Below are 26,299 nucleotides of genomic sequence, written 5' to 3' on the forward strand. Positions count from 1 at the left end.
CTGGGCCACAACTTGCCCCTCTGTGAAGTAGACAGGATGAATTAAATGGCTCTGATGACCCTCCAGACATTCTGGGTCAGTCATAACACCCTCGGTTCCCTTCTCTCTGCCTGCCCCTTTCTTCCTGTGCATTTGGCCTGCTCCTGTCCCAACCAGGGGTCCACAGAGACACAGAGAGAGTGAGGCTAAGAACTTTGATTTGCTTTATTTAGCCAATATGGAAGCAGGGAGCAAGCTACAGCCAGAGCCAAGGGTGCAGATGGGAGAGCTGGGCCAGCCTCGCCCTGGAGTCAGAGGAGCAGGAGGTGGCATTATGAGTCCATTGTACTGATCTCCCTGCAAGAAGAGGGCAAAACACGGCAGTGTGAGTGAGTAGTCCTTGTGCCTTCTGGAGACCTCAGCCGCCTGTTCTCCCCCGTCCTACACACCCCCATTTCCTGCCCCAGGCATCTGGGCACACAGGACAAAGAAAAAAACCCACCTGGGGACCGCTGAGTGGGGAGACCCACACTCCAAGAAGTCCAGTGTGCCTTCTTTGTCTCTTTTCCCATACCTGGGAGGGGAGAGACAGCTGGGGCCAGCACTATGCCCAGGTACGTTCACCTGCCTCATGCCTACCCCTGGGCACCATCCTGCCCAGGGCACAGGGGCCCGAGCCAGACTGTAGAGATGCTCTGCTCCCGAAGAACATGGAAGGAGCTGGGCCTGGGGTCTTGGCTGGGGCCTCTCTCCCCATCTCACACTCACCTAGGCCTGGTCAGCATGTTGATGTATCTGCGGAGCTCAGCCGCATACTGGGCCATCTGCTCTGGCGTGGCATTGTCCCCCGGATACTCTGGCTCCAGCGGGGCTCCCAGGGCACCCAGGGGTGGCTGCAGCAACAGAGCCACGCACGTGGACAGAAGGAGCAGGAAGAGGCAGCGGTGCGCGGCAGCCATCTGAGGAGCCAGGATCAGGGAGATAGAGGGGGCATAGAGCTCACCCCTCCCCTCTCCCCCTAGCCCATCACCCATTTCTCCAAGCCTGGAGACCAAGGGGCAGAGCAAAGGGCTACTGGGAGTTGATCACCCCACCTCCTAGACCCTGCCCTGGAGAGCTCACCAGCCCCCTCTTCAGAGCAGAACAGCAGCTGGAGCTCAGCTAGGGCCTAGGCAAAGCAGAAAAGTGTAGCAGAGAAGTGGGAGGTTGGGACTTGGGTAGGAGACCCAGGACTCCGGACACCCAGGGCCTCATGGCCCTGAAGAGGCAGCTTCGGGTGAGAATTGGAGGGGAGGGGCTATGGGAAGTAGGGGTGCTCCAGCTCCCCTACAGGGTGGGGGCACACAGAAGGAACTTGTGAACCCACAGCCTGTGGGTGTGCTGTCCTTCCACCCCACTTTCCCCCAGCCACTCTGCCAGGGGTAGACACGCAAACGCAGGTCCTGGAGAGGACACCGCAGCCCGTGTCACCAGGAGGTACGGCCACACACACGGACTTGTGTTCACAGCCACCAGCCCCTGCCCGGCGCACATCTGCAGGCTTCTAGCCAGCAGGCTGCTCTCCCAAGGTGATGGATTTGTCCAGGTGTAGAGCCAGACCCACACAGGACCTCAGCCCTCTGGAGGCCCCCAGCCCTGCAAAGCACCACATCCTTCTACACAACCCACCCCTGGCCCCTCTGAGCCCCCCGGCCCCAGAGCTAGGAGCAGGCTGAGCCCACTTACCCTGAGTCCTGAATGAGTGGGCGCTGGACCAAATCAGTGCCTGCCTTGGGCTGGATGGACCCCACCCCGTCCTTGACCACGGCCCTTTTATAGTCCTCAGCCCCCCGAGTCCCCGCCTCCTGTCAGCCTCTGTCCCTCCCCAGCCCTCATCCCCTCCTCCCACCATCTCCCTGGTGCCTGCAATGCCAGCACCAGGACCAGGGACAGGAAGGGGACAGGGCAGTGTTGTGGGTGTCACACTGGCAGCATAATGAGTAAATGTGGGCCACGATCAGTCTCCTGTAGGCCCCCATCTGCCTTTGGGTGCCAGAGCAAGTTCAAGAAGGATGGGGTCCTGGGAATGCAGGATAACTGAAAGGTTCTGATTGCAGAACTCGGAACAGCCCTGCCTGTCTCACCAGGATTAACCCAAATACTCAAGCAGCTTCCCTCCGGGCAGAAGACTGAGGCTGTGGCTCTGAGACTCCAGGGATGAAGGCTGGAGACTCAGGACTTCCTGTGCATCTGTGATTAGAACAAGATGGAACGGGAGAGATGCCTCAGGGAACTGGAGAATGTGGAAAAGAGTGGGGACCCGGATAGGGAGAAACCTCTCCCTGGGTAGCAGATAGATGCACAATGAGAACTGGTGTGCCTGTTCTCATTCCTGGGTTCAGGGGAGACGGGGCAGGGAGGCCAGTATCTGGCAGCCATTTCCCAGTGCCTCCATTCCAAGATAAAGACAAAAACCAGAATCACTTGTACAGCCTTGAATTTTCTAAAGTGCTCCCAGCTCAATCACCTCAGTGAGTTCCTACAACAACCCGTTTTACAGATTCAGAAACTGAGTCTCAGAGACATTAAGTAACTAGTCTCAAGCCACATAACTAGTCAGTGGAGATTCAGGGTTTGAAACAAAGTCTAACTCCAAAATCTGTGCTCTTTTTTTTTTTCTAAGCAAGGCTATTAAAGTATTGCTATAATTTCCCACTTTTCGACTAAGAAACGTGAGACTCAGAGAGGCGAAGATACTAGCCCAAGGTCACACAGCTGTCTAAGACTCAAGTTCTGACTTAGATTTCAAAGCCCACCAGTGCCAGCAAACCACCGCCACCGCCAACCCCCCCAACCCCCCGCCCTGGTCCCAGGAGCCTCTGAGTCTTCCCTGCTCAGCGTCCCTTCCCCCACCCCTGGCTCCCTCCTCAGCTCAGGGTAGGAGCATAACTGACTGTGTCTGAATGACTCAATGAAGCCCTAGAAGTGGGCAAGGGACTTCTCACCCCCGAGGTTCTTCCATCTCAGATCACACCACCAAAAGATTGTGTTGGGAGAGGACCAGGGGAAGGGTGGGATGGGGATGAGGACTGGAGGTGATGCTGCACAGATCTAAGCTTTGCTTTTCCTCAAGGTGATGAGGATAAAGGAAGGCTCAGGAATGCCCAGAGTTCTACCTTCCTCCTCTCGATTCTGATTTCTGGCAACAAGAGCAATAACGCTCCACCCAATTCCACAAAGCAGAATGGGGATCATTCTGTCTCCAAAAGCCCTGCTGGCCCTTCTCTGGGCCTCGGGGTGCAACTTGATAAAATGAGGCTGATGAATTAGTGGCTGGTCTCCTAATGGCTGGGGCTGCCCAGGTGGCACTATTGGTAAAGAACGCACCTGCCAATGCAGCAGACGTAAGAGATATGGCTTCTTTGGTCACTGGGTCATAGAGATTCCCTGGAGGAGAGCATAGCCCCCCACTCCAGTATTCTTGCTGGAGAATCCCAAGAACAGAGGAGCCTGGCGGGTTACAGTGCATAGGGTCGCGAAGAGTGGGACGTAACTCAAGCGACTTAGCACATACACCCCACCCAATAGGCGGGCCTCTAGTGAGCCCGGCAGGAGCTGCAGGCTGCCACCAGGGGGCGCCAGGCTCCAACTATAGTACAAAGGGTCTGGGCTCCCACAGGACTCCAGCTGCTGTGGGACAGGTTATGGCCATTACCCAGGTCAGGTCCCAGCGCCTGCGGCCAAATTGTAGATCTGGGGATTGGCTCAAAGCTGAGGCCATCTATAGTTGTGTCCTGTCACAGAGGTAAACAGCTTTGTCAGCGCCTACAAAAATGACAGTTACTCTACAATGTCAGCAGAACCTACAGCTTTCATTTTTCTCCTTTGCAAACAAGAGATTCTTCTTCTGGATCCTCTCAGCGACGCTGTGACAACTGAGGAGGAGTGGGCAGTGGATGCGCTTTCTCAAACGTATGGCCACGTCCAGACTGGGTGATGCTTCTCACTCACCTTCATCTGTTCCCAGGGCTTGCCATGGAGCTGTGCTTCAAGAAGCACCAAGGTCAGACTAAGAGAAAGTGGTCCCCCTCCCCTGCCCAACCCCACGCTCTCTGGGACAGGGACGGTGGCCACTGGGCAGTGTTAGGATGGAGTGAAGGCTGCAGTGAGACCAGGAAAGGAAGACCCCAGAAACACCTGAGGTCACAGGGCAAAGGTGGTCCCCACATACGGGACTGTGAAGGCAGGAATGTGATTAGCATTACATGCCCCCTCCAAAAATTCCTCCAAAGCAGCCTGGGCCAACTCTTAGGCCACTGTCTTATTCTCACACTGGGTTGGCAGCAGCAAGGGAGCAGGGAAAGAAAATGATGGCCAGCCCCAGCTATCAGGAACTCAGGGGGTCCCTCATTCCCTAGGGAAACCCTTGGGTTGAGGTTCATCTCTCTCTCTCTCTCTCTCTCTGACACACACACACACACACACACACACCTGGGGTCCTTGTCCCACCCACTCAGGCCCAACTCAGGCCCAACTAAGGGCTCAGGTCATTAATTTGAAACCTGGGTTCTGTCCACTATGAGGAGTCCATCTGCCTCCATGGTCCCCTGAAGGCTCAGGAGTGCTCAGTAGTCCTCCCTGCCCACAGTGCCTGCAAAAGCAAATCCTGTCATTGACAGCTCAATTTTTTCCTGAAGAGGAAGGCTTTTTTCTTTCTAAGAGACAGGCTAAACCAATTCATATAATAAATTACTGCAGGAGAGGAATGGTTGAATGGGGAGGAAAGAAAAACTGGGCGTGGGTCAGGTAGTGGCTCTGGGTCACATATGGGCTGCGTGTGGAAGGAAGGGAGTTTTTCCCTTGGGGTGGTTGGAAGGAAACAGTGTCAGAGCCGTTTTGAGATGGGTTAGGAGTGAGTTCTTCCTTGGTAGTTCAGCTGGTAAAGAATCTGCCTGCACTAACAAACACATGAAAAGATGCTCAACGTCACTCATTATCAGAGAAATGCAAATCAAAACCACAATGAGGTACCATCTCACACCGTTAGAATGGCTGCCATAAAAAAGTCTGCAAACAATACATGCTGAAGAGGGTGTGAAGAAAAGGGAACCCTCTTTCACTGTTGATGGGAATGAAAACTAGTACAGCCACTCTGGAGAACAGTATGGAGATTCCTTAAAAAACTGGAAACAGAACTGTCACACAACCCAGCAATCCCACTGCTGGGCATACACACCAAGGAAACCAAAATTGAAAGAGACACATTTACCCCAATGTTCATTGCAGCACTGGTTACAATAGCTAGGACATAGAAGCAACCTAGATGTACACTGGCAGAAGAACGGATAAAGAAGGTGTGGTACATATACACAATGGAATATTACTCAGCAATAAAAAAGAACGAATTTGAGTCAGTTTTAATGAGGTGGATGAAACTGAAACTTATTATACAAAGTGAAGTAAGTCAGAAAGAGAAACACTAATACAGTATATTAATGCATATATATGGGATTTAGAAAGATGGTAATGGCGACCCTATAAGCAAGACAGCAAAAGAGACACAGATGTAAGGAATAGACTTTTGAACTCTGTTGGAGAAGGCAAAGGTGGGATGATTTGAGAGAATAGCACTGAAACATGTATATTACCATATATAGAATAGATGACCAGTGCAAGTTCCATACATGAAGCAGGGAACTCAAAGCTGGTGCTCTGGGACAACCCAGAGGGATGGGGTGAGGAGGGAGGTGGCAGGGGGTTCAGGATAGAGGGACACATGTACACCTGTGGCTGATTCACGTCAATGTATGGCAGAAACCACCACAATATTATAAAGTTTAGTCTCCAATTAAAATAAAGAAATTAATTTAAAAGGAAAAAAAAATCTGCCTGCAATGCAGGAGATGCCAGTTCAATTCCTGGGTCGGGAAGTTCCCCTGGAGAAGGGATAGACTACCCATTCCAGTATTCTTGGATTTTTCTGGTAGGTCAGATGGTAAAGAATCCACCTGCAATGCAGGAGACCTGGGTTCGATCCCTGGGTTGGGGAGATCCCCCAGAGGAGGGCACGGTAACCCACTCCAATATTCTTGGAGAAGGCAATGGCAACCCACTCCAGTATTCTTGCCTGGAGAATCCCATGGCCAGAGGAGTCTGGCAGGCTACAATCCACGGGGTCACAAAGAGTCAGACATGACTGAGTGATTAACACTTTCACTTTTCGGAGTGAGTAGAAGAAAGGAAAAGAAGGGGGATATTCATAAGCATGTGCCAGGCTGTGTCAAGCTGACCTCTAGACTCAGCTCTCTTACTCACTAGCTCTGACATTCATTAGCTGCGTGACTTTTGGCAGCTTACATCTCTCTGAGCCTTAAAACGGTGAACTAATATTATTGAATTGGCCAAAAAGTTTGTTAGAATTTTTCCATAAACTTATGGGAAAACCCAAATGAACTTTTTGGCCAATCCAATATTATTTAAGGTCTGAGGATCCCTGTTTCATTAGTAAAGAAATAAATGCAATGACATGAAATGACTAGGCCAGTCACACAGTCCGTGAATGATAGAAATGGGACTCGAATCCAGTCTTTTGTCTCTGAGGCTTCTGCAGCAACTGTGGGGCTCCTGCCCTTGAAAGACTCATGGTGTAAGATAGAGCTGCTTTTAGGATAACTTGCTATACAGCACAATAACCAGCACAACTACCCTTTCTCCTTCCCTCCCTTCCCAGTGGCTAGAATAGGGGTGCAGCTATGAGCCAGATGGGTTATCTTCAGTCATTTAGATGAGGGCTTGGGAAGACCACAGAATAGGCAGCTGGGCTGTTAACACCCCCATGGAGCAGAGCTGCCAATGCCCCAGATGAAACTTGCATTTTATGTAAGAGAGAAATAAATTTCTTCCTTAAGTAATTTTAAATTACATCTCAAGTTTAAAAGCCAGATCAATACCGTGGCCATATAATGTATGTAAAACAATTAGCTTATTGTCTAACAGATAAGTAAGTGCTTTTTTTGGCTGTGTTATGCAGCTTGCAGGATCTTAGTTTCCTGACTGGGGATCAAACCCAAGCCCCTGCAGTGAAAGTGCTGAGTCCTAACCACTGCACCACAAGTGAATTCTCAGTAAGTGCCCTTTTTTTTCTAAAGTACCTATTGATATTGGCGTCATTAGTGTTACATCTAAGGTTCCCTCCAGCTCCAACATTGGTTGAGTCTGATCAGCAGTGGATTAATCATCTCTCAGCACATCCCCCATGGACTTGAAGCAAAGCCATGTCACCTATGGTGAACCAGACATGTCAAGCTGGGCAGAAATTGTCTGTGGCCATATAATTTATACAAGGGGTCTCTTCTATTAGCTTCAAACTGACCACAGCTCTCCCAAAAGACCCACAGACAGGAGACCATGGACACAAACACAGATTCACATCCTCCCACACCTCCAACCACAAAATAAACCAACGTTTGTAGCAGCCATCGCATGGTCCCATCCTACCTCTCCTGGGGTTGGGCTGGGGACTTGATCAACTGGTTAGAATGGTTAGAGTAGAGGAGTGGTTAGAGTAGAGGAGAGAAGACAGGAGGAACTGTGATGGAAAGTGGGTCTCAGAAGGTAGACTGTTGTAGGAAGAGGAAACCAGAGAGAACTAACTCCACCCCCAAGCAATCAGGGCAGGCTTCTGGGAGGAGGTAGCCACTACCCTGAAACTGATCTCCAGAAAGAAGAGAGGAAAAGGGATCTACAGCAGGGGGAGTGGCCAGGCCAAAGGCTTAGAGCATTGGAGTCTACAAGGCCTGTGACCTGACCAGGCTCTCGACCTGCTTCCATCTCCCCCTTCCACCCTATCTTCTGGGAGACTAGAGGGCAGTGCAGGGAAGGGAAGGTGGTAGAACCCCAGGGACCCCAGGGCAGGTGGTGTCTGACCAGGGGCCTCTCCTCCACCGATGGCAGAGCCAGCTTGAGGCTCCTCTCCCAGAGCCACCTCAGGAGGGCATCCCTCTCATGACCTGGTCCCCAGGACACCATGCTTGGTGCTTTATCTCCTGAGTGTGAATTCAGAAAGGGGAGGGAAGCAGCGGAGAGCAAGGGCAGCCTCCACACTCCCACTGCTCCTGCTCAGGCAATGGGGGTGTTGGAAGTGACCCCTTCCCCCAGCACACACACCCATCTCACCCCAAATGACTCTCCCTCCACAGCCCCAGCTGGGGTCCCATCTCCACTCCCAGCCACTACAGCCCCCAGCGTTAGTGATACATCTCCTCGGGGTAACCTGGGGTGTTGGTACCAAGCCCATTCTCCAGACACTTCCCTCTTTGGGGGATGGCGCAGCTCTGTCCCCAGCTACTCTCCTGGGCTGCCTAGCCTGCTCCTTTCCACACCCTTCACCCTCCAGCAGCAATTCTTCCTGCTCCTCCCTAACCCTTTGGAAGAACTTTCAACCTGCCCCCACCCCACCTGACTAGAGCGCCAGAGGACCCTTGTCTGGGTGCCTTCCACTCCTCACGCTGGGGGGTAGCGTTTTCTCTTAGTTCAGAGCAGAGAGGGCCCCTCACTCCACCCCAGCCCTGGCCTCGGGCTCCTTTGGTCTCAGGCGTCATCTTCTATCCTCTCAGCTCTCTCCCCTCCACCCTCCACTCCCACCTGGATGCCACCTCCACGAAGGACAAGAGACAAGATGTAGAAACGCACCATTTCCAGTTCAGTGAAATTTGCACTTTATTTAGAGATCAAGGAAGGACCACATCTGGCCCTCCAGCCCAGGGGCAGGGACACGGAGAAATGGAAATAAGGACCCCAAAGAAGGACTTCAGACCCAGCAAGCCCTGAAAGGAATCCAGGCTCCGGGGTCAGGAGCAAACATGGAAATGGGGTTGGTGTCTTAGCACATCTCTCTCTGGAGGCCGTCGGGGTCTTCACCACAGGTACGCTCCTTCTGGCCTGTAGGAGGAAAAGGAAAGGAGTCATACGGAGCCAAGCTCGGCGTCGGATCTGGGTAGGCGAGATTGGGGAAAAGTACTAGGCGGCGGGGATAGGGTGGAAGGAAGACCAGGCCACCCCTCAGGGGACAGCCGTCCGGCGGGGCGCTTTTACCGCGACTTGACCGGCGGGTCCTCGCGATCTGGAAAGAGCAGTATGGAGAGAAGAGCTTCTGAAAAGTCGCGTTTCCCAAACCTGCAGGGCGGAGCCAGAGATGGGTGGGGTCGTATCTGGCCACGCCCCTGGTGGCAGCCCGGCCCCGCCCACCCCGCACGCGCTCTCACCGTTGCCGAGTGACCAGGTTGAGGTAGTGGCGCAGCGAGGTGTAGTAGCGGTTCAGCTCATCTGGCGAGGCGTGTTCTCCCGGAGCTTGGGGTTTGGCGGGGTAGGCGTCGACCAGCTCCCCCAGGCAGACGAGCAGGGTCAGTAGCACTGTGGCCATGGCGGGCCACGATCTGCGCCCCCACATCATCTGGAGAGAGGCACTAGAGTCAGTCCGAGCACCTACTTGGAAGTGGGAAGCAGAGGTTGCCATCTAACCGAAGCTTCAGCGACATGTCTGGGGCTGGTTCCCGACCAAGACTTGGCCGCCTGCTGGCTGTGTGTTCTCAGGCATTGCACCATCTCTGGCCTCAGTTTCCTCATCTGTTAAAAGGGCATAAGCCCTGCCTGCCTCCACCAGAAGGGCAGATGGAGGAACAAGGCTATGCTGGCAGCAGGGACTCCCCGGCTTTTCTCCTTCCCACTTCCGCTGACCCCCTTCTAAACCAGCTTCTCACCACTCAGTCCGTTTCCACCTTGCTAGCCGCAGTTTCCCCACAAACTAGCCTGGGATCCCCCGACCAGACCATTGCTGGGTCCCAGGCCACTCACAGCAACAGCTCCAGAGGCAGAGTGGTCAGGAGATGGAAGGCCAGAGGAGTCCGAAGGGCTGGACTTCTACAGGTGGGGCTGTGGCCTCCTCAGCTCAGTGCGTTCCGTGTGGGGCTTATATGCTGGTCTGAAAGGGGAGGGGAACTGGAGTGGGGAGGGCTCTCCTTCCTCACTCCACCCAGGGGCAGATCGCTGAGCTTACTTTCAGACAGTAAGTGATGTCTCCACCTCTAAGGAGCCAAGGCGGAACCCCCCAACACTTGGATTCAGGGTACCTCTGGACAGGATGCCTAGTCAGAACCCCATCTTCACCCTTCAGCACCCCAACAGCAGGTGTAGCCTCCTGAGGAAGTGAACGATTTGGTCTAGATTCCTGGGAAGACCCCTAGGACCAGGGTTGACACTCCTTTCCTAGCTTGTCCATGGTTAGGGAGAGGAGATGCAGGCAGGAGTCCAGATCCATATTTTCCAGCCTGTGGGACTTATGACCACTACTTCCGAAAGCCAACCTTTTAAGCCTCTTTTCCATAATACATTGACAGGACCTGTGGGGAAAACCTCTTGCTACTGGAGGCAGGATGGGAGCTATAATCTTGGCTTTTGACCTGCTGTCTGTGAAATCTTGGAGGAGGGACCCCCTCTGGACACTCCACTATGTCTCCCTCTGTTCAAGAGTTGGGAGAGGGGTGGGAGGAGGCCAAGGTCAGTCCCCTCCCCAGAAGCAGCTGAGTCAGCCACCTGTACACCCAGCCTGACACATACACATTCAGGTCCAGCAGGCCTGGTATACAGACCCCTTGCAAGGCAATGTGCCCCCATTTCCATCCAGGGGTCACTTGGGCACTGGTGTCTTACAGGACTGAGTGATGCCAGGAATGCCCAACAACATGCCACCATCCCTAGCCCGTTACAATCTCCACTGGGCTCAGGGTCAAAGATCCCCAGCAAGGGAAAGACTCCTGTTTGTTAAGCACCTACTGTGTACTGGGCAGTACATGATTTCAGGCACAACAACACAATGAGCTGAGTTTCTCCCCACATTACAGATGAGGAAACTAATGCTCTGAGAGGTAAGGAAGCAACAGCCAAGGTCACCCTGGATTCAAACCAGAGAAAAGAGCCGAGGCTGACCCCAGGGAGAGGCCCACCCAATCATGATGGACAGAAAGGCTTACTATCTCAGACAACCGTGAGGCTTAGGAGTCAGGCATGCAAGGAGGGGAAGGGAAGCTAAGTAAGTACGGGGTCTACCAACCCCATCAGACCCACCTGCCTCCAACAGGAAAAAAAGAGCGCTACAAGGAAGTCTGCAATGAACATTTCCAGCTCCCTTACTCTGCCCTGGCTGGATCCTCCAGTGCTTCCAGACTTCGCATCAGCCCATGAGAGCAGGAGGGACCCTCTTGTTCAGGCCCCTAGTTCTGGGCCAGCCCTTCCACCCTCAGGACAGATGGCCAAGGGTGTTATTTTTAGAGCTGTCTCTGGAAGTGGAGCCCACAGCTCTCTCAATCACCTTTTTATGGGTTCAGTCGCCTGTACTCTCCGGAAATGGCTGCTTATCAGCTAGTTGGGCCCTCTGGGCCCCACACATCCCAAGAAAGGCAAGGTGGGCACACTGACCGTGGATGTGGAAGATGCCCTAAGGATGAGGGGACATGAACCCCATCCTCAGTGCGGGGAGAAAAATCTTTTTTCTTAGGAAGTCATGTCTAAAGGGTGAGGCCCAACCCTGTTCTCCAGGAATCCCAGGTCACATCCTTAGGGATTCCCTGTCTATGGTGAGAGGAGCAGCAGTTTCACTGGGGAGCCCCCATCTGAGGGCAGAGATACTCTGTCATCCTTGTGCAGCCCCAACTGGAGTAGTTCCCACAACACAGGGACAGACAAAAACATGGGAACAAGCCTGTGTCCAGTTTGGAGAGGAAACAGCAGAAATAAAAGAACTCCACTCTTCCAGAGGCCTTGGAAAGACAAAGACAGGTGCTCACCGTAGCGATGGAGAGGGTGGCCACAGAGCTGGTGAGGACAGCTACAGCCCAAGGGGTCAAGGCCTAGACAAGGACCCTGCAGGCTAGAGGGGTCAGGGACATCTGAGCCAGGGGCTGTGGGCTCTGCTAATACCGCAGCACCAGCTAGGGTGGTGACAGGGTGTTTGTAGCATTCTGACCAAAGCAGAGAGTGATGACATGAGCTGTGAGATGCCCACAGGGAATTTGTGGCATCCCTGGAACCCCCTGACATCTTGGGGAGGGTGGTGTCTGAGGGTAGATGGCAGAAGTTAAGAAGGCATGGGCAAAGGCCCAGATTCAGGTTCAACCTCTCAATAAATCACTTTCCCTTCTACTATTAGAGTGAAAGCAAATGGGACCAGAAGAGGTCCCTCAGGGTGGGCCAGAAGCCAGACTCCCAGTGCACATTTACAGGGCCAGCCAATTGATTCATTAATCACCACTCCCTCATTGAAGAGTGTATTAACTTGTTGATTGGTGGAGAGGATGTCTCAGCCATCGATCAGTGGGCTCAGCTATCCCCCAACTCACACACCCACCATCATTGACACTTGATTCAGTCGCTGAGACCTGTCTGGATGGTGGGGAACTGACATCTGAGAGAGGAGAAACTTCCAAATAGCTGTTATTGTAGACTTGGGAACAGCACCTTCCTCCAACTTGTTCTCAAAGGGAAGTGGGGACAGAAACACTGAGGTTCCCTTGATCCCCATTCTCGGAACACCTAGCAAGGCCACCCTAGGGGTCAAGGAGGCTTATGGACTTGGACCCCTGTTGACCATTGCTCTTGCCCAATGGGCTCAAAGGCTACTCATCAGGAGAGGGTAGCCCATGCCATTCATCCCTAGAGTCTTAATTTCATATATCCTACCACCTGCCCACCCTCCCCACCTCCCCCACACAAGGCCTCTCTCTGATATCCCATCCACTGGGCAGCACTAGTCTATTACCTTCCACCCTCAGGTGGGGCCTCATGTCCGAGGATCTACACACAGCACATGGCCATGTAGCCAGAGTGATCGGTCCTCACTCAACAAGCACTTCTTAGGTCCCTACTATGAACCAGACACTCTTCTAAGCACCAGGGACCAAGCAGTGAGCAAACAGGCAAAATCCATACCCTCGTGGAGTTTACATTCTACTGGCAGATGTCAATTACAAATTGGCGCTTGCTATCTACCTCCACAAGGATTATCATGTGCTACTGCAGCTGCTGATCTTCAACACCCCCTGAAAGGAGCTCAGGGTGGAGAGCAGAAGTGAGGCACTCTGTGCTCAGGGAAAAACTGACGGAACAGTTCTTCAGATAGATATTTTCAGGAGCCGATTTTATGAGACCAATTCCTCATATCTAGAAAAGCACTAAAGTCCTTTGTGGTAACATCTGCCCTTTGTGACTAGCAGAAACTTTCTGTCAAAAAATACATGTTTAACTGTCTGTACTCCCCCTTCACCAAATTCACATGTATACAGACCTTCTCACACACACACACTCACTTCTTTGGAGCAGTTTTTCAGAGCTATCTGAAATGCTGCCTCAAATAAAACTTAACTCACGAAACTCACATTTACATTTTTCAATAAGTCAGCTGTTACAGGAACCATGAGGAAGGGACCCAGAGTGGATTTCTGTCCTTTGCCTGAACTCTGTGAGGATCCAGAGCCCTCATACCAGCAGAGGTCCCTTGTGCCCATCTGCCTCCTTGGAGAGTTCAGACTAATTTGGGTAAGTCTCTCCTGGTTCTCAGATCTGCCATATTGGTTGATGATCCTGAGTTTTATTTAGCAGTGCATAGCAGGTACCTAGGACTTCCCTGATAACTTAGTTGGTAAAGAATCCTCCTGCAATGCAGGAGACCCTGGATCAATTTCCGGGTCAGGAAGTTCCGCTGGAGAAGGGATAAGCTACCCACTCCAGTATTCCTGGGCTTCCCTTGTGGCTCAGCCGGTAAAGAATCTGCCTGCAATCTGGGAGACCTGGGTTTGATCCCAGCCTTTCCTTAGAGAAGGGAAAGACTACTCACTCCAGTATTCTGGCCTAGAGAATTCCATGGACTATACAGTCCACAGGGTCACAAAGAATCAGACACGACTGAGCGACAGGTACCTGCCCCACTCCAGTGAAGGATACTGGTGAGGTGGGGTGGGAGGGATGTCAGGGTTTGCTCAGTTGTAAGAAACTGAGCGGTCTGTGCTGAGTGGTGAGGTAAGAGCCTGATCTGATGCTTTTCCTCCACTTGACTGCCTTAATAGAATTTTTGAAATAAAAGTGAAGATATTACATGAAAGCTCCAAAGAAAAGGGATAAGACTCCTTCCAGCAGGTTATGGAGACTGAGAAATTTACAGGAGTGGTGGAGGCAGAGCCCTCATACCATGCAGTGGTCCCATAGGGAAACTGCATTCATTAATTAAAATATTTGCTCATTGGAGGTCACAAACAAGAACTGGACGTTCAGTGATCTGAGCACCCATGCTGGTTTTAGACCACCAAAAGGAGAAACTAAGACGTGCAAGAGGACTGAAACACGCTAGGGTGATACATGCAGGAGTTATGCTCACAAGCAGCACGCTGGCCCATCACACAATTTCACTAGCAAATTTTGTCCCTGACAAATAAATTCAATTTTAAAAATGGGAAATGGAGCCTCTCAAACACAGAAACAAGGGCATCAGAAAGCCAGTCTCTAACTAACACCCCAGCCAGAGTTATGTATGTACAAAACTCACAGTTACAAGTATGTAATTAATTGGAAAATTATACTAAAGGAGATCTCAACCTAAAATGGCCAAATTGGAGTTTTCAGATATTCCAAAATCACTATTTTGGGGGCACACAGTTAGAAAAGGCCTAGGATCAAATAGATGGAATGGAATGCTTACTTTGATTGGTACCTAAAAGATTCTAAAAGAGAAATGATACAGTAACTTCTTTGCAGGAAATCAACAATTAACTGCTTGAAACTATATCAGAACTTGAAAAGGTTGCTAGCACTTTGACTCTGCCTCTCCCTCTGCTCCTCCCACACATGCTCTTCTGTCTGAATTGCCTGTCCCAGACACTATCTCTTTTTCTCTTCCAACTCTTTCGCCTCTTGCTCTTCCCTTTTCTAGTGAAGGAGGATTCAAAAAAAAAAAAAAAAATCAGAAGTGATTGTAGCTCCCTTTAAGAAGAAACCTATTATAGCAAGAGATAAACCATTCTTGGTGCTTATGTACACATTCTGGACCAAGCAGAACTTAGAATCTTAGTTAAGGAATTTCCCAATCCAAGTCAGGATCCATTGAGATTTGCTAAGGAATTTATATTTAATATATATAATAAGGAATTCAGTTAACCAGCCTAGGTTTTCAGTTAATACATCTGTTATTTTCTGAAAGCAAAGTGTTAGTCGCTCAGTCATGTCTGACTCCTTGCGACTCCATGGACTGCCTTTGGTTCCTCTGTCCATGGGATTTTCCAGGCAAGAATACTAGAGTGAGTTTGCCGTTGCCTCCTCCAGGGGGATCTTCCCAATCCAGGGATCGAACCCATATCTCCTGTGTCTCCTACACTGCAAGAAGATTCTTTACCCACTGAACCATCAGAGAAGCCATCAGAAAGCAAGGGAATAAAGAAAGAAAGCAGGATGGAAACACCCCTTAATGGATTTTGAACCACAAACTCGCACTGAATGCAAGGAATTAGCCAGAAATTGCTCAAACTTAGCTTTCCCCCCAAATTGTAGACTGGACAGAGATTCAGCAGTTCAAGCAAAGATCATACAAATCCATTTTGGACTATTATGAAAGATTTGAAAAAACCGTTAAGCCGCATTCTGGTTTGACACCTGAATCATTCTCTAACCACCATAATGAGCCTTTGCTTGACTTCACATTTTTAGATGACTTAGAGGATATGGCTACTCTAGGCAAAAGGCACAACTTAGGTTGGTCTGAGTTACACACACTCTTGTTACACAAGCTGACCAACTTTACAAAACCATTAAAAAGAAAGTAAAGGGGCTATCTATGAAAATTATGAACCTTCAATGATGCCAATTAAGTACATAATGCTAGCTGAACTTTAACCTACCCCTGCTTAATTCCCAACCAGCAGAGAAAGCCAGATTGAAGGGGGAAAATATATCTCTCTAGAATTCTGACCCTGAGGGAGTAAGTCCTACTAGAAGACTCTGATTTTCTCTCCCTGTACCTTGAGACCAGAGCTCTCAGGATAAAGTATCTTGTCTAGATAATCTCTGATTTCTGAGACTGAGAAAAAAAATGAAAAGAGGAGAGAAAAAATTATTTTAAATTTAACTTCTTCCAATTATTATTTACAACTAGTGAGTCGTATTGTGATAGCTGCTTCATGACTAAGTTTAGAAAACGGAACAGTGAGATCTCTCCTTGTGTCTGCCTGGATATATGTATGTTTCAGTAGATGTCTTTGGAGAACATTGCTGAGGTTAATTTGTAAGTGAGCTCTACCTAGTTGGATTTAAGAAAATTAAGTACTTATATAAATTCTGAAATATACAGAAGACAATTGGCCAGGGACTCCCTTGTGGTCCAGTGGCTAAGACTCAGCACTCTCAATACAAGGGATTGCAGTTGGATTTCTGGTCAGGGAACTAGATCCCACATACTACAACTAAGTCTTTGCATGCCCCAACTAAAGAACACACATGCCCCAAATAAAACACTCCAACTAAAGATTCCACATGCCACTACTAGAAAAAAAATTCTGCCTGCTGCATGTATGCTCAGTTTGCAACCTTATGAACTATAGCCCTCCAGTCTTCTTTGTCCATGGAATTAACCTGGCAAGAATACTGGAGTGGGTTGCCATGTCCTTCTCTAGGGGATTTCCCAACCTTAGGATAGAAATCACATCTCCTATAGCTCTTGCACTGGCAGTCAGATTCTTAATGACTGCTCCATCTGGTAAGCCCTCAGCATGCTGCAATGAACATCAAAGATCCTGCTTGCCACAACTAAGACTCAGCCCAGCCAAATAAATAAATAATTAAAGAAAAAAGATGCTATGTGACTTCTGAGGCCAGGTCACAAAAGGTAATTATTATGAATTAAAGTGTGTTCTGCTCTCCTCGCTTTCCAATTCATGTGTTGGAATCCTAACCCACAGTACTTCAGAAATGTGACATTACTTGGAAATAACATCATTGTAGATGTCATTCAGTAAGGTGAGGTACTTCCCTTGTGGCTCAGATGGTAAAGCATCTGCCTACAATGAGGGAGACCTGGGTTTGATTCCTGGGTTGGGAAGATCCCCTGGAGAAGGAAATGGCAACCCACTCCAGTACTCTTGCCTGGGAAATCCCATAGACAGAGGAGCCTGGTAGGCTACAGTCCATGGGGTCACAAAGAGTAGGACATGACTGAGTGACTTCACTTCACTATACTGCAGTACAGTGAGCTCCTAATCCAACATGACTATTGTCATTCCGAAAAGAGAAATTTGGACACAGAAGCAGACAGGCATACAGGGAAGATGATGTGAAGAGACACAGGGTAAAGACCCCCATCTAGAAGCCACAGAGAGAAGCCTGGCACACATCCTTCCCTCACAGACCTCCAAAGGAACAAACCCTGCCAACACCAGCCTCCAGAACTGTTGTGAAACCACCCAGTTTGTGGGACTTTGTAATGGCAGCCCCAGAAAACTAATACAGCAAGGCAGTCAGCCTTCCGATTCTCCTGGACCACTAGCTCTAGGAGCCACTGTTCTGTAAGTCCAACCCCAAGACATCAGGCTAGAGATGACACATGTAGGTGTCAGTCTGAGCTCCCAGCCAACACCCACCAGAACCCACCAGACATGTGAATGAGCCTTCTTGGGTATCAGACCCAGACAGCTTCAGACAGTTACTGCATGAGACACTCCGAGTCACAATGGCCTAGTCAGGTCCTTCTCAATCCTGACCCATAAAATCATTAGTGAAATACAATGGTTAAGTCACTAAGTTTTAGGTTTACCTGTTACACAGCATAGTAAGCAGCACACATACCCTTTCTCCTTTGCTCCCTCCCTGGTGGCTAAAATACAGATACAGTGATTGTGGACCAGGTGAGCCATCTTCATTCATTGTAGATGAGGGCATATGGAAGCCACAGAATAGGAAACTGGGCTGTTGGACATTCCCAATGGAGAAGAGCTGCCAGCTCCCTGGATACTACTTGCATTTTATCTAAGAAAAATAAAATACTTTCTTGTTTAAGTCATTCTTAATTCTGTCTCAATTATTAAAATCAGATCAATATCCTAGCAATATAATGTATGTAAAACAAATAGCTAGTGTCTAGCACATAAGTCGGAGAAGGCAATGGCACCCCACTCCAGTACTCTTGCCTGGAAAATCCCATGGACGGAGGAGCCTGGTAGGCTGCAGTCCATGGGGTCGCTGAGGGTCAACCACGACTGAGCGACTTCACTTTCACTTTTCATTTTTCACTTTCATGCGTTGGAGAAGGAAATGGCAACCCACTCCAGTGTTCTTGCCTGGAGAATCCCAGGGACAGGGGAGCCTGGTGGGTTGCCGTCTATGGGGTTGCACAGAGTTGGATACGACTGAAGTGACTTAGCAGCAGCAGCACATAAGTAAGTGCTTTTTGTTTCTTTTTTTGGATGAGCTGCACAGCTTGTAGGATGTTAGTTTCCTGACCAGTGATCAAACCTAGGCCCCTGCAGTGAAAATGCCAAGTACTAACAACTGGACCACCAGTGAATTCCCAGCAAGTGCTTTTTTTAAAAAAAAAAAAGAAAAAAAAGGTAGCTATTGATACTATCATCAATATTACATCTAAGCTTCCCTCTGACCCTTAATATTGGTTAAATCTGATCAGCAATGGATTAACCACTTCTCAACAATCCCCACAGTGGACTTGAGGCAAACCCATGTCACGCTGGGCAGAAATTGTCCGTGGTTATATAATTTATACCAGGGTTCTCATCTACAAGCCTCAAACTGACCACAGCTCTTCCATGCAGACCAACAGACAGAAAACCACGGACACCAACACAGATTCACATCGTCCCACGCCTCCAACCACAAAATGAACCAAAACTTGAGGCAGCCATGGCATGGAGTGGTTTTAGGGGTTGGTTAGAGTAGAGGAAAGAAGACTGAGGAATAATGACAGGAAATGGGTCTCAGACAGTGGAATGCTTTAGGAAGAGGAAACCAGAGAAAAGAACTAACTCTACCTTTCAAAGTAATCAGGGCAGGCTTCAAGGAGGAGGTAGCTACTACCCTGAAACTGATCTCCAGACTGAAATGAGAAAGGGATCTACAGCAGGGGGAGTGATCAGGCCAAAGGCTTAGAGCATTGGAGTCTACACGGCCTGTGACCTGACCAGGCCCTCGACCTGCTTCCATCTCCCCCTTCCACCCTACCTTCTGGGAGACTAGAGGGCAGTGCAGGGAAGGGAAAGTGGTAGAGCCCAGAGACCCCAGGGCAGGTGGTGTCTGACCAGGGGTCTCTCCTCCCGTGATGGCAGAGCCAGCTTGAGGCTCCTCTCCGAGTCACCTCAGGAGGGCATCTCTCTCATGACCTTGTCCCCAGGACACCATGCTTGGTGACTTACCTCCTGAGTGTGAATTCAGAAAGGGGAGGGTGGCAGCAGAGAGAAAGGGCGTCCTCCACACTCCCATTGCTCCTGCTGGGGGAAGGGGTCACTTCCAACACCCCCATTGCCTGGGCAGGGGTAATCTCGGGTGTTGGTACCAAGCCCATTCTCCAGACACTTCCCTCTTTGGGGGATGGCGAAGCTCTGTCCCCAGCTACTCTCCTGGGCTGCCTAGCCTGCTCCTTTCCACACCCTTCACCCTCCAGCAGCAATTCTTCCTGCTCCTCCCTAACCCTTTGGAAGAACTTTCAACCTGCCCCCACCCCACCTGACTAGAGCGCCAGAGGACCCTTGTCTGGGTGCCATGCACTCCCCTTGCAAAGCGGTAGCATTTTCTCTTAGCTCAGAACAGAGAGAGACCCAGCCTGAACTCTGCCCCAGCCCTAAGCTCCTTTTGTCTTAGGCATCATCTTCTACCCTCTCAACTCTATCCTCCTCTCCACACTACAACTCCCACCTGGATGCCACCTCCACGAAGGATTAGGTAAAGCAAATAGATAAGCACACTTTCCATTTCAAAGAAATTTGCACTTTATTTAGGGAACAAGGAAGGACCATTCACAGCCCTCCAGCCCAAGGGAAGGGACACACTCCTCAGACACAGCAAGCCTGGAGAAGAATCCAGGTTCCGGGGTCAGGAGCAAGCATGGAAATGGGGTCGGTGTCTTGGCATATTTCTCTCTGGAGGCCGTGGCGGTCTTCACCACAGTTAGGCTCCTCTGGCCTGCAGGAGGGAAAGGAAAGGAGCCAAGCTCGGCGTCGGATCTGGGTAGATGAGACTGGGGGAAAGTACTAGGTGGCGTGGCTAGGGTGGCAGGAGGATCAGGCCGCGCTCCAGGGGACAGCCATGTGGCGGGGCACTTTTACCGCTACTTGACTGAGCGATTCCCGCGATCACTGATCCATTTGGAGAGGAAAGTTTCTACGAGTTTAGGATTCGCAAGTCTGTGGGGCGGGGCCAGAGAAGGGCAAGATCATGAGTGATCACGCCCCTGTCGTAGACCCTGCCCCGCCCACCCCGCGCACTCGCTCACGCTACCGATTGGCCAGCTTGGCATAGCGGCTCAGCGAGAAACGATGATGCTTATCCGGTGAGGCTTTTTCATCTGAAGGCTGGGGTTTGGAGTCGACCAGCTCTCCCAGGCAGACAAGCAGGGCCAGCAGCACTGTGGCCATGGCGGGCCACGATCTGCGCCCCGCCATCATCTGGAGAGGGGCACTAGATTCAGCTAGAGCAACTACTCCTGAGGCGGGAGTCTGAGGCTGCCATCTGGTCCAAGCTTCAGCGACCTGTCTGGTCGCGCTGGTTCCCGACCAAGGCTTAGCCGCCTGCTGGCTGTGTGTTCTCAGGCACTGCACCATCTCTGGCCTCAGTTTCCTCATCTGTTAAAAGGGCATAAGCCCTGCCTGCCTCCACCATGTTTACCCAGAAGGGCAGATGGAGGAAAAAGACTATGCTGGCAGCAGGGACTCCCTGGCTTCTCTGCTTCCCACTTCCGCTGACCCCCTTCCAAACCAGCTTCTCACCACTCAGTCCGTTTCCACCTTGCTAGCCTCAGTTTCCCCACAAACTAGCCTGGGATCCCCCGACCAGACCATTGCTGGGTCCCAGGCCACTCACAGCGACAGCTCTAGAGGCAGAGTGGTCAGGAGATGGAAGGCCAGAGGAGTCCGAAGGGCTGGACTTCTACAGGTGGGGCTGTGGCCTCCTCAGCTCAGTGCATTCCGTGTGGGGCTTATATCCTGGTCTGAAAGGGGAGGGGAGTTGAAGGGAGGGGGCTCTTCCTCTTCCCCACCCCCCCACAGCAGATCGCTGTGATTACACTCAGACAGTACATGATATCTCCACCTCCAAGGAGCCGAGGAGGGAGCCCCCACACTTGTACTCAGGGTACCTCTGGACAGGATGTCTAGTCAGAACCCCATCTTCACCCTACAGCCCTCCCCCAGCAGGTGTAGCCTCCTGAGGAAGTTAACCATTCGGTCTAGATTTCTGGGACGACCCCTAGGACCAGGGTTGACATTCTGTCTTTTCTAGTCTGTCCATGGTGGGGGAGAGGAGATGCAGGCAGGAAGCCAGAATATTTTTTCCAGTCTGTGGGACCTGTAGCTGCATCTTCCAAAAGCCAGTCTTTTCAGCCCCTGCTTCATAATATGTTGGAGGAGAACTGAGGAGTGACAAGACCTATGGGGGGAAAATCTCTCTCCACTGGAGGCAGGATGGGAGCAATAACCTTGGCTCTTGACCTGCTGTCTGTGAAGTCTTGGACGAGGGACCCCTCTGGACACTCCACCATGTCTCCCTCTGTTCAAGAGTTGGGAGAGGGGTGGGAGGAGGCCAAGGTCAGTCCCCTCCCCAGAAGCAGCTGAGTCAGCCACCTGTACACCCAGCCTGACACATACACATTCAGGTCCAGCAGGCCTGGTATACAGACCCCTTGCAAGGCAATGTGCCCCCATTTCCATCCAGGGGTCACTTGGGCACTGGTGTCTTACAGGACTGAGTGATGCCAGGAATGCCCAACAACATGCCACCATCCCTAGCCCGTTACAATCTCCACTGGGCTCAGGGTCAAAGATCCCCAGCAAGGGAAAGACTCCTGTTTGTTAAGCACCTACTGTGTACTGGGCAGTACATGATTTCAGGCACATGAGCTGAGTTTCTCCCCACATTACAGATGAGGAAACTAATGCTCTGAGAGGTAAGGAAGCAACAGCCAAGGTCACCCAGGATTCAAACCAGAGAAAAGGGCTGAGGCTGACCCCAGGGAGAGGCCCACTCAATCGTGATGGACAGAAAGGCTTACTATCTTGTATAACCATGGGGCTTAGGAGTCAGGTATGGGAGTAGAATTAGGGAAGCTAAGTAAGTATGGGGTCTACCAACCCCATCCGACCCACCTGCCCATACCACTAAAAGAGAGGAAAAGAGCCAGACTGCCACTCCACAATTACAGGACCAACCTATTGATTCATTAATCACCACTGCCTCACTGAAGAGTATTAACTTTCTGATTAGTGGAGAGGATGTCCTAGCCCTTGATCAATGGGCTCAGCTGCCCCCAACACACACTCAACGCCACTATTGACCCATGATTCAGTCACTATGAGATATGTCTGGAGGATGGGGGACTGACATCTGTGAGTGGAGAAACTTCCAAATGGTTGTTATTATAGAATTGTATCTAGCACCTGCCTCCAACTTGTCCTCAAAGGGAAGTAGGGACAGAATCACTAGGGTTCCCTTGATCCCCATTTTCAGAACACCTAGCAAGGCCACCTTAGGGGTCAAGGAGGCCATGGTCTTAGACCCCAGTTGACCATTGCTCTTGCCCAGTGGACTCAAGGGCTACTCATCAGGAGAGTGTCCATGCCACCCCTGCCCTAAGTCTTAATTTTGTGTATCCCACCACCTGCCCACCCTCCCCTGTCTCCCCGACTCTCTGATATCCCGACCATTGAGCAGCACTAATCTACTACCGTCCACCCTCAGGCAGGACCTCATGCCCAAGGATCTAAACACAGCAAATGGCCATGCAGCAAAAGTGACCAATCCTCACTCAATGAGCACTTATTGGGCCCCTACTCTGTGCCAGACACTCTTCTAAGCACCCAGGACTGAGCAGTGAATGAACAGGCAAATCCATACCCTCTTGGAGTTTGCATTCTAGTGGCAGGTATCACCTATATGGCACTTTCCATCTGCACTTGACATTTACCTCTACAAGGATTTAAATCATGTACTGCTGCAGCTGCTGACCTTCAACACCCCCCGGAAAGGAATTCAGGGTGGAGCAGATATGAGGCACTCTGTACTCTGGGAAAATCTGGCAGAACAGATCTTCAGATAGTTAGATATTTTCAGGAGCCGATTTTATGAGCCCAATTCTCCTATCTCCTTATATCTAGAAAAGCACGAAAAATCCTTCATGGTGACAACTGTGTCTTGTGACTAACAGAAACCTTCTGCAAAAAAAGATGTGCTTGATCATATCTACTCCCTTTTTACCAAAATCACATACTTACTGACCTCCCCCTCCTATCTCTTTGGAGCAGTTTCTAAGAGCTACCTGAAATGTTGCCTCCCAGGCTATAGTCTTCATTTTGCCCCAGTATAAGGTAACTTGCAAATCTCATGTTGTGCATTTTTTTAAAGTTAGCCCAGGAAACGAATAAACAAGAAATCATGTATTAATAGTATGTCTGATTTCAATAAGTGCTGTAAAGTAATTAGCCTCCAATTAAAATAAATTTTAAAAAGAGAGAGAGAAAATAAGTGCTATAGAAAAAAAATCCAGGTAAGGATAGAGTGCTGGGTGCAGGGGACTTGTTTTATGTTGGATGGTCAGGGAAGACCTCGCCATCAGATGACATTTGAAGGATGTAAGGAAGCAAACCATGAGTCTACCTTAGGAGGAATGTTCTAGGTGGGGGAAAGAGCAAGTGCTAAGGCCCTGAGGTTGAAGTCAGGTTGACAGTTTGAGGAATGGTGAGGAAGCCTGTAGGGCTAGAGTAGAATGAGCAATGAGAAGAGTCAGAAGGAGCTGAGCTAGGGAGGCTATTTCAGACCTTGTATCTGTGATTCCTGAAGTTTCACGTGGAACTGGCACATCATGGGCATCTAGGAAATGGTCATTGAATCAATCAGTGATTCAATTGGTTAAGATGAATGCATGCTCAGTCGCTTCCCTCGTGTCTGATTTTTTGCGACCTATGGACTGTAGCCTGCCAAGCTCCTCTGTCAATAGGATTCCCCAGGCAAGAATACTGGAGTGGGTTGCCATGCCCTCCTCAATCAACGTCTCCTGTGGCTCCTGCATTCCCGGCAGATTCATTACTGCTGAACCACCAGGGAAGCCCGTTAGTTAAGATACAGCTGCCTTATAGAGACCAAATAACCGTAGCTTAAATACCACCGAGGTTTATTTGTCTCTGACATAAGAATCCAAGCTGTACACCTGAAACTAACACATCATTGTAAATCAACTATGAAGTGAAGCAAAGTGAAAGTCATTCAGTTGCGTCCGACTCTTTGTGATCCCATGGACTATACAGTCCAGGGAGTTCTCCAGGCCAGAATACTGGAGTGAGTAGCCTTTCCCTTCTCCAGGGGATCTTCCCAATCCAGGGACTAAACCCAGGTCTCCTGCCTTGCAGGCAGATTCTTTTACCAGCTGAGCCACCAGGGAAGCCCAAGAACACTGGAGTGGGTAGCCTATCCCTTCCACAGAGGATCTTCCAAACCCAGGAACTGAACCAGGGTTGCAGGTGGATTCTTTACCAGCTGAGCTACCAGGGAAGCCTTGCCTTAATAGAGACCAAATAACAGTAGCTTAAATACCACCAAGATTTATTTTTCTCTTTCATAAGAATCCAAGCTGTACACCTGAAACTAACACATCATTGTAAGTCAACTCTACCTTAATTTAAAAAAAAAGAAGAAGAAGAATTTAAAGTCTTTCCTGACCTACAGGATATACCAAAACATGTCCACATACTATAGTTTGCTGACCCTTGGTGTGAAAAAACAGAACTCTCTCTGTACTGAGTTGTCTGTTTACCAAGAGTAAGCCGGGTGTGTTCTCTTGCTGTTTATACCAGGTATACTTTCACTGATACCATATAACACTATAATCTATTACTACACACACAGATGAAATGTGAGTGCATAAACAATCAGTTCCTAGAAAACTAAGTTGAATGCTTTGGCAAGACTCAACAAAGGGAATGACTGAAATGTGAGATTAGGTGTGAAAGATGACTGTAAAATAGGGAAAGTCCTAACAAATCAAGGCAATTCTGTGTGGGAGAATTTCACGCGGGTTTTTAAATTCTCAGCCCATTTAGTGAAACAGGAAATAGTAATGATAGATTGTGGGACTGTCAGTGTGATTTATGCAAGAAAGACAAGGGGAGCTCGAGTCAGGAGATCCAGAGAGAGGTGGGTACCTGAATGTGCATGATATGTTTGAAGTCCAAAGGAAATGAATAAGGCATGTTTGCATCTCTTTTTCTGATTGCCCAACTTTAACTGAGTTTTTCAAACCCAGGGTCCCAGTCTTGCTTATCTTCAAACAAGAACCTCTCCAGTATGTTATCCACTTTCTATCTATAGTTTGCCAACAAAGGTCCATCTAGTCAAAGCTATGACTTTTCCAGTAGTCATGTGTGGATGTGAGAGTTGGACCATAAAGAAGGCTGAGCGCCGAAGAATTGATGCTTTTGAACTGTGGTGTTGGAGAAGACTCTTAAGAGTCCCTTGGACTGCAAGGCGATCCAACCAGCCCATCCTAAAGGAAATCAATCTTGAATATTCATTGGAAGGACTGATGCTGAAGCTGAAACTCCAATACTTTGGCCACCTGATGCAAAGAACTGACTCATTGGAAAAGATTCTGATGCTGGGAAAGATTGAAGACAGGAAGAGAAAGGGATAACAGAGGATGGGATGGTTGGATGGCATCACGGACTCAATGGACATGAGTTTGAGCAAGTTCTGGGAGTTGGTGATGGACAGGGAAGCCTGTCGTGTTGCAGTCCATGGGGTCACAAAGAGCCAGACACAACTGAGTGACTGAACTGACTGATCTATAGCTTTGAATGTTCTTATAGGGTGTATATACATTACTTTAATAATTTAAATCACAGTTACTTTTTTTTTTTTTAACTAAAAAACTTTTTAAATGCTGGCCTGTGTCATGAATCCTGGAACAAGATAATGTAAGAAGCCCCGGGCTCCAGCCCCGCCCCACCCCCCGGGTTCCCTGTGTGCATTCCTACCATGGAAGCACTCCTGATCTTAGGAATGAGCCTCCTGTCTGAGTCTGAAACTCCTCAGGGGCCAACAG

At 49.8% G+C, this 26,299-nt stretch overlaps 2 protein-coding genes and 1 long non-coding RNA gene across 3 annotated transcripts; all 3 read right to left on the minus strand.

The window, feature by feature from the left end:
* Nucleotides 1-214: 214 nt before the first annotated feature.
* On the minus strand, nucleotides 215-1,760 carry PPY (pancreatic polypeptide). Its single transcript, XM_061389982.1, has 4 exons — nucleotides 1,705-1,760; nucleotides 748-938; nucleotides 482-553; nucleotides 215-336 (listed from the first exon to the last, which is right to left on the minus strand). Exons 2-4 carry the CDS (start codon nucleotides 936-938, stop codon nucleotides 312-314), a joined length of 288 nt encoding a protein of 95 aa, XP_061245966.1. The 5' UTR covers nucleotides 1,705-1,760; the 3' UTR covers nucleotides 215-311.
* A 6,898-nt stretch (nucleotides 1,761-8,658) lies between these two features.
* PYY (peptide YY) lies at nucleotides 8,659-11,223 on the minus strand. Its single transcript, XM_061392005.1, has 4 exons — nucleotides 9,811-11,223; nucleotides 9,222-9,409; nucleotides 9,052-9,132; nucleotides 8,659-8,898 (listed from the first exon to the last, which is right to left on the minus strand). The coding sequence occupies exons 2-4, from the start codon at nucleotides 9,407-9,409 to the stop codon at nucleotides 8,874-8,876; spliced, it is 294 nt and encodes a 97-aa protein (XP_061247989.1). The 5' UTR covers nucleotides 9,811-11,223; the 3' UTR covers nucleotides 8,659-8,873.
* Nucleotides 11,224-19,958: 8,735 nt separating this feature from the next.
* LOC133232527 (uncharacterized) lies at nucleotides 19,959-21,461 on the minus strand. The gene is made up of 4 exons (XR_009731393.1): nucleotides 21,073-21,461; nucleotides 20,491-20,657; nucleotides 20,319-20,396; nucleotides 19,959-20,175 (listed from the first exon to the last, which is right to left on the minus strand). It is a non-coding gene; the product is annotated as an uncharacterized LOC133232527 (long non-coding RNA).
* Between the last annotated feature and the right edge of the window lie 4,838 nt (nucleotides 21,462-26,299).

The sequence above is a fragment of the Bos javanicus genome, chromosome 19, assembly GCF_032452875.1.
Source record: "Bos javanicus breed banteng chromosome 19, ARS-OSU_banteng_1.0, whole genome shotgun sequence".
NCBI lineage: Eukaryota > Metazoa > Chordata > Mammalia > Artiodactyla > Bovidae > Bos > Bos javanicus.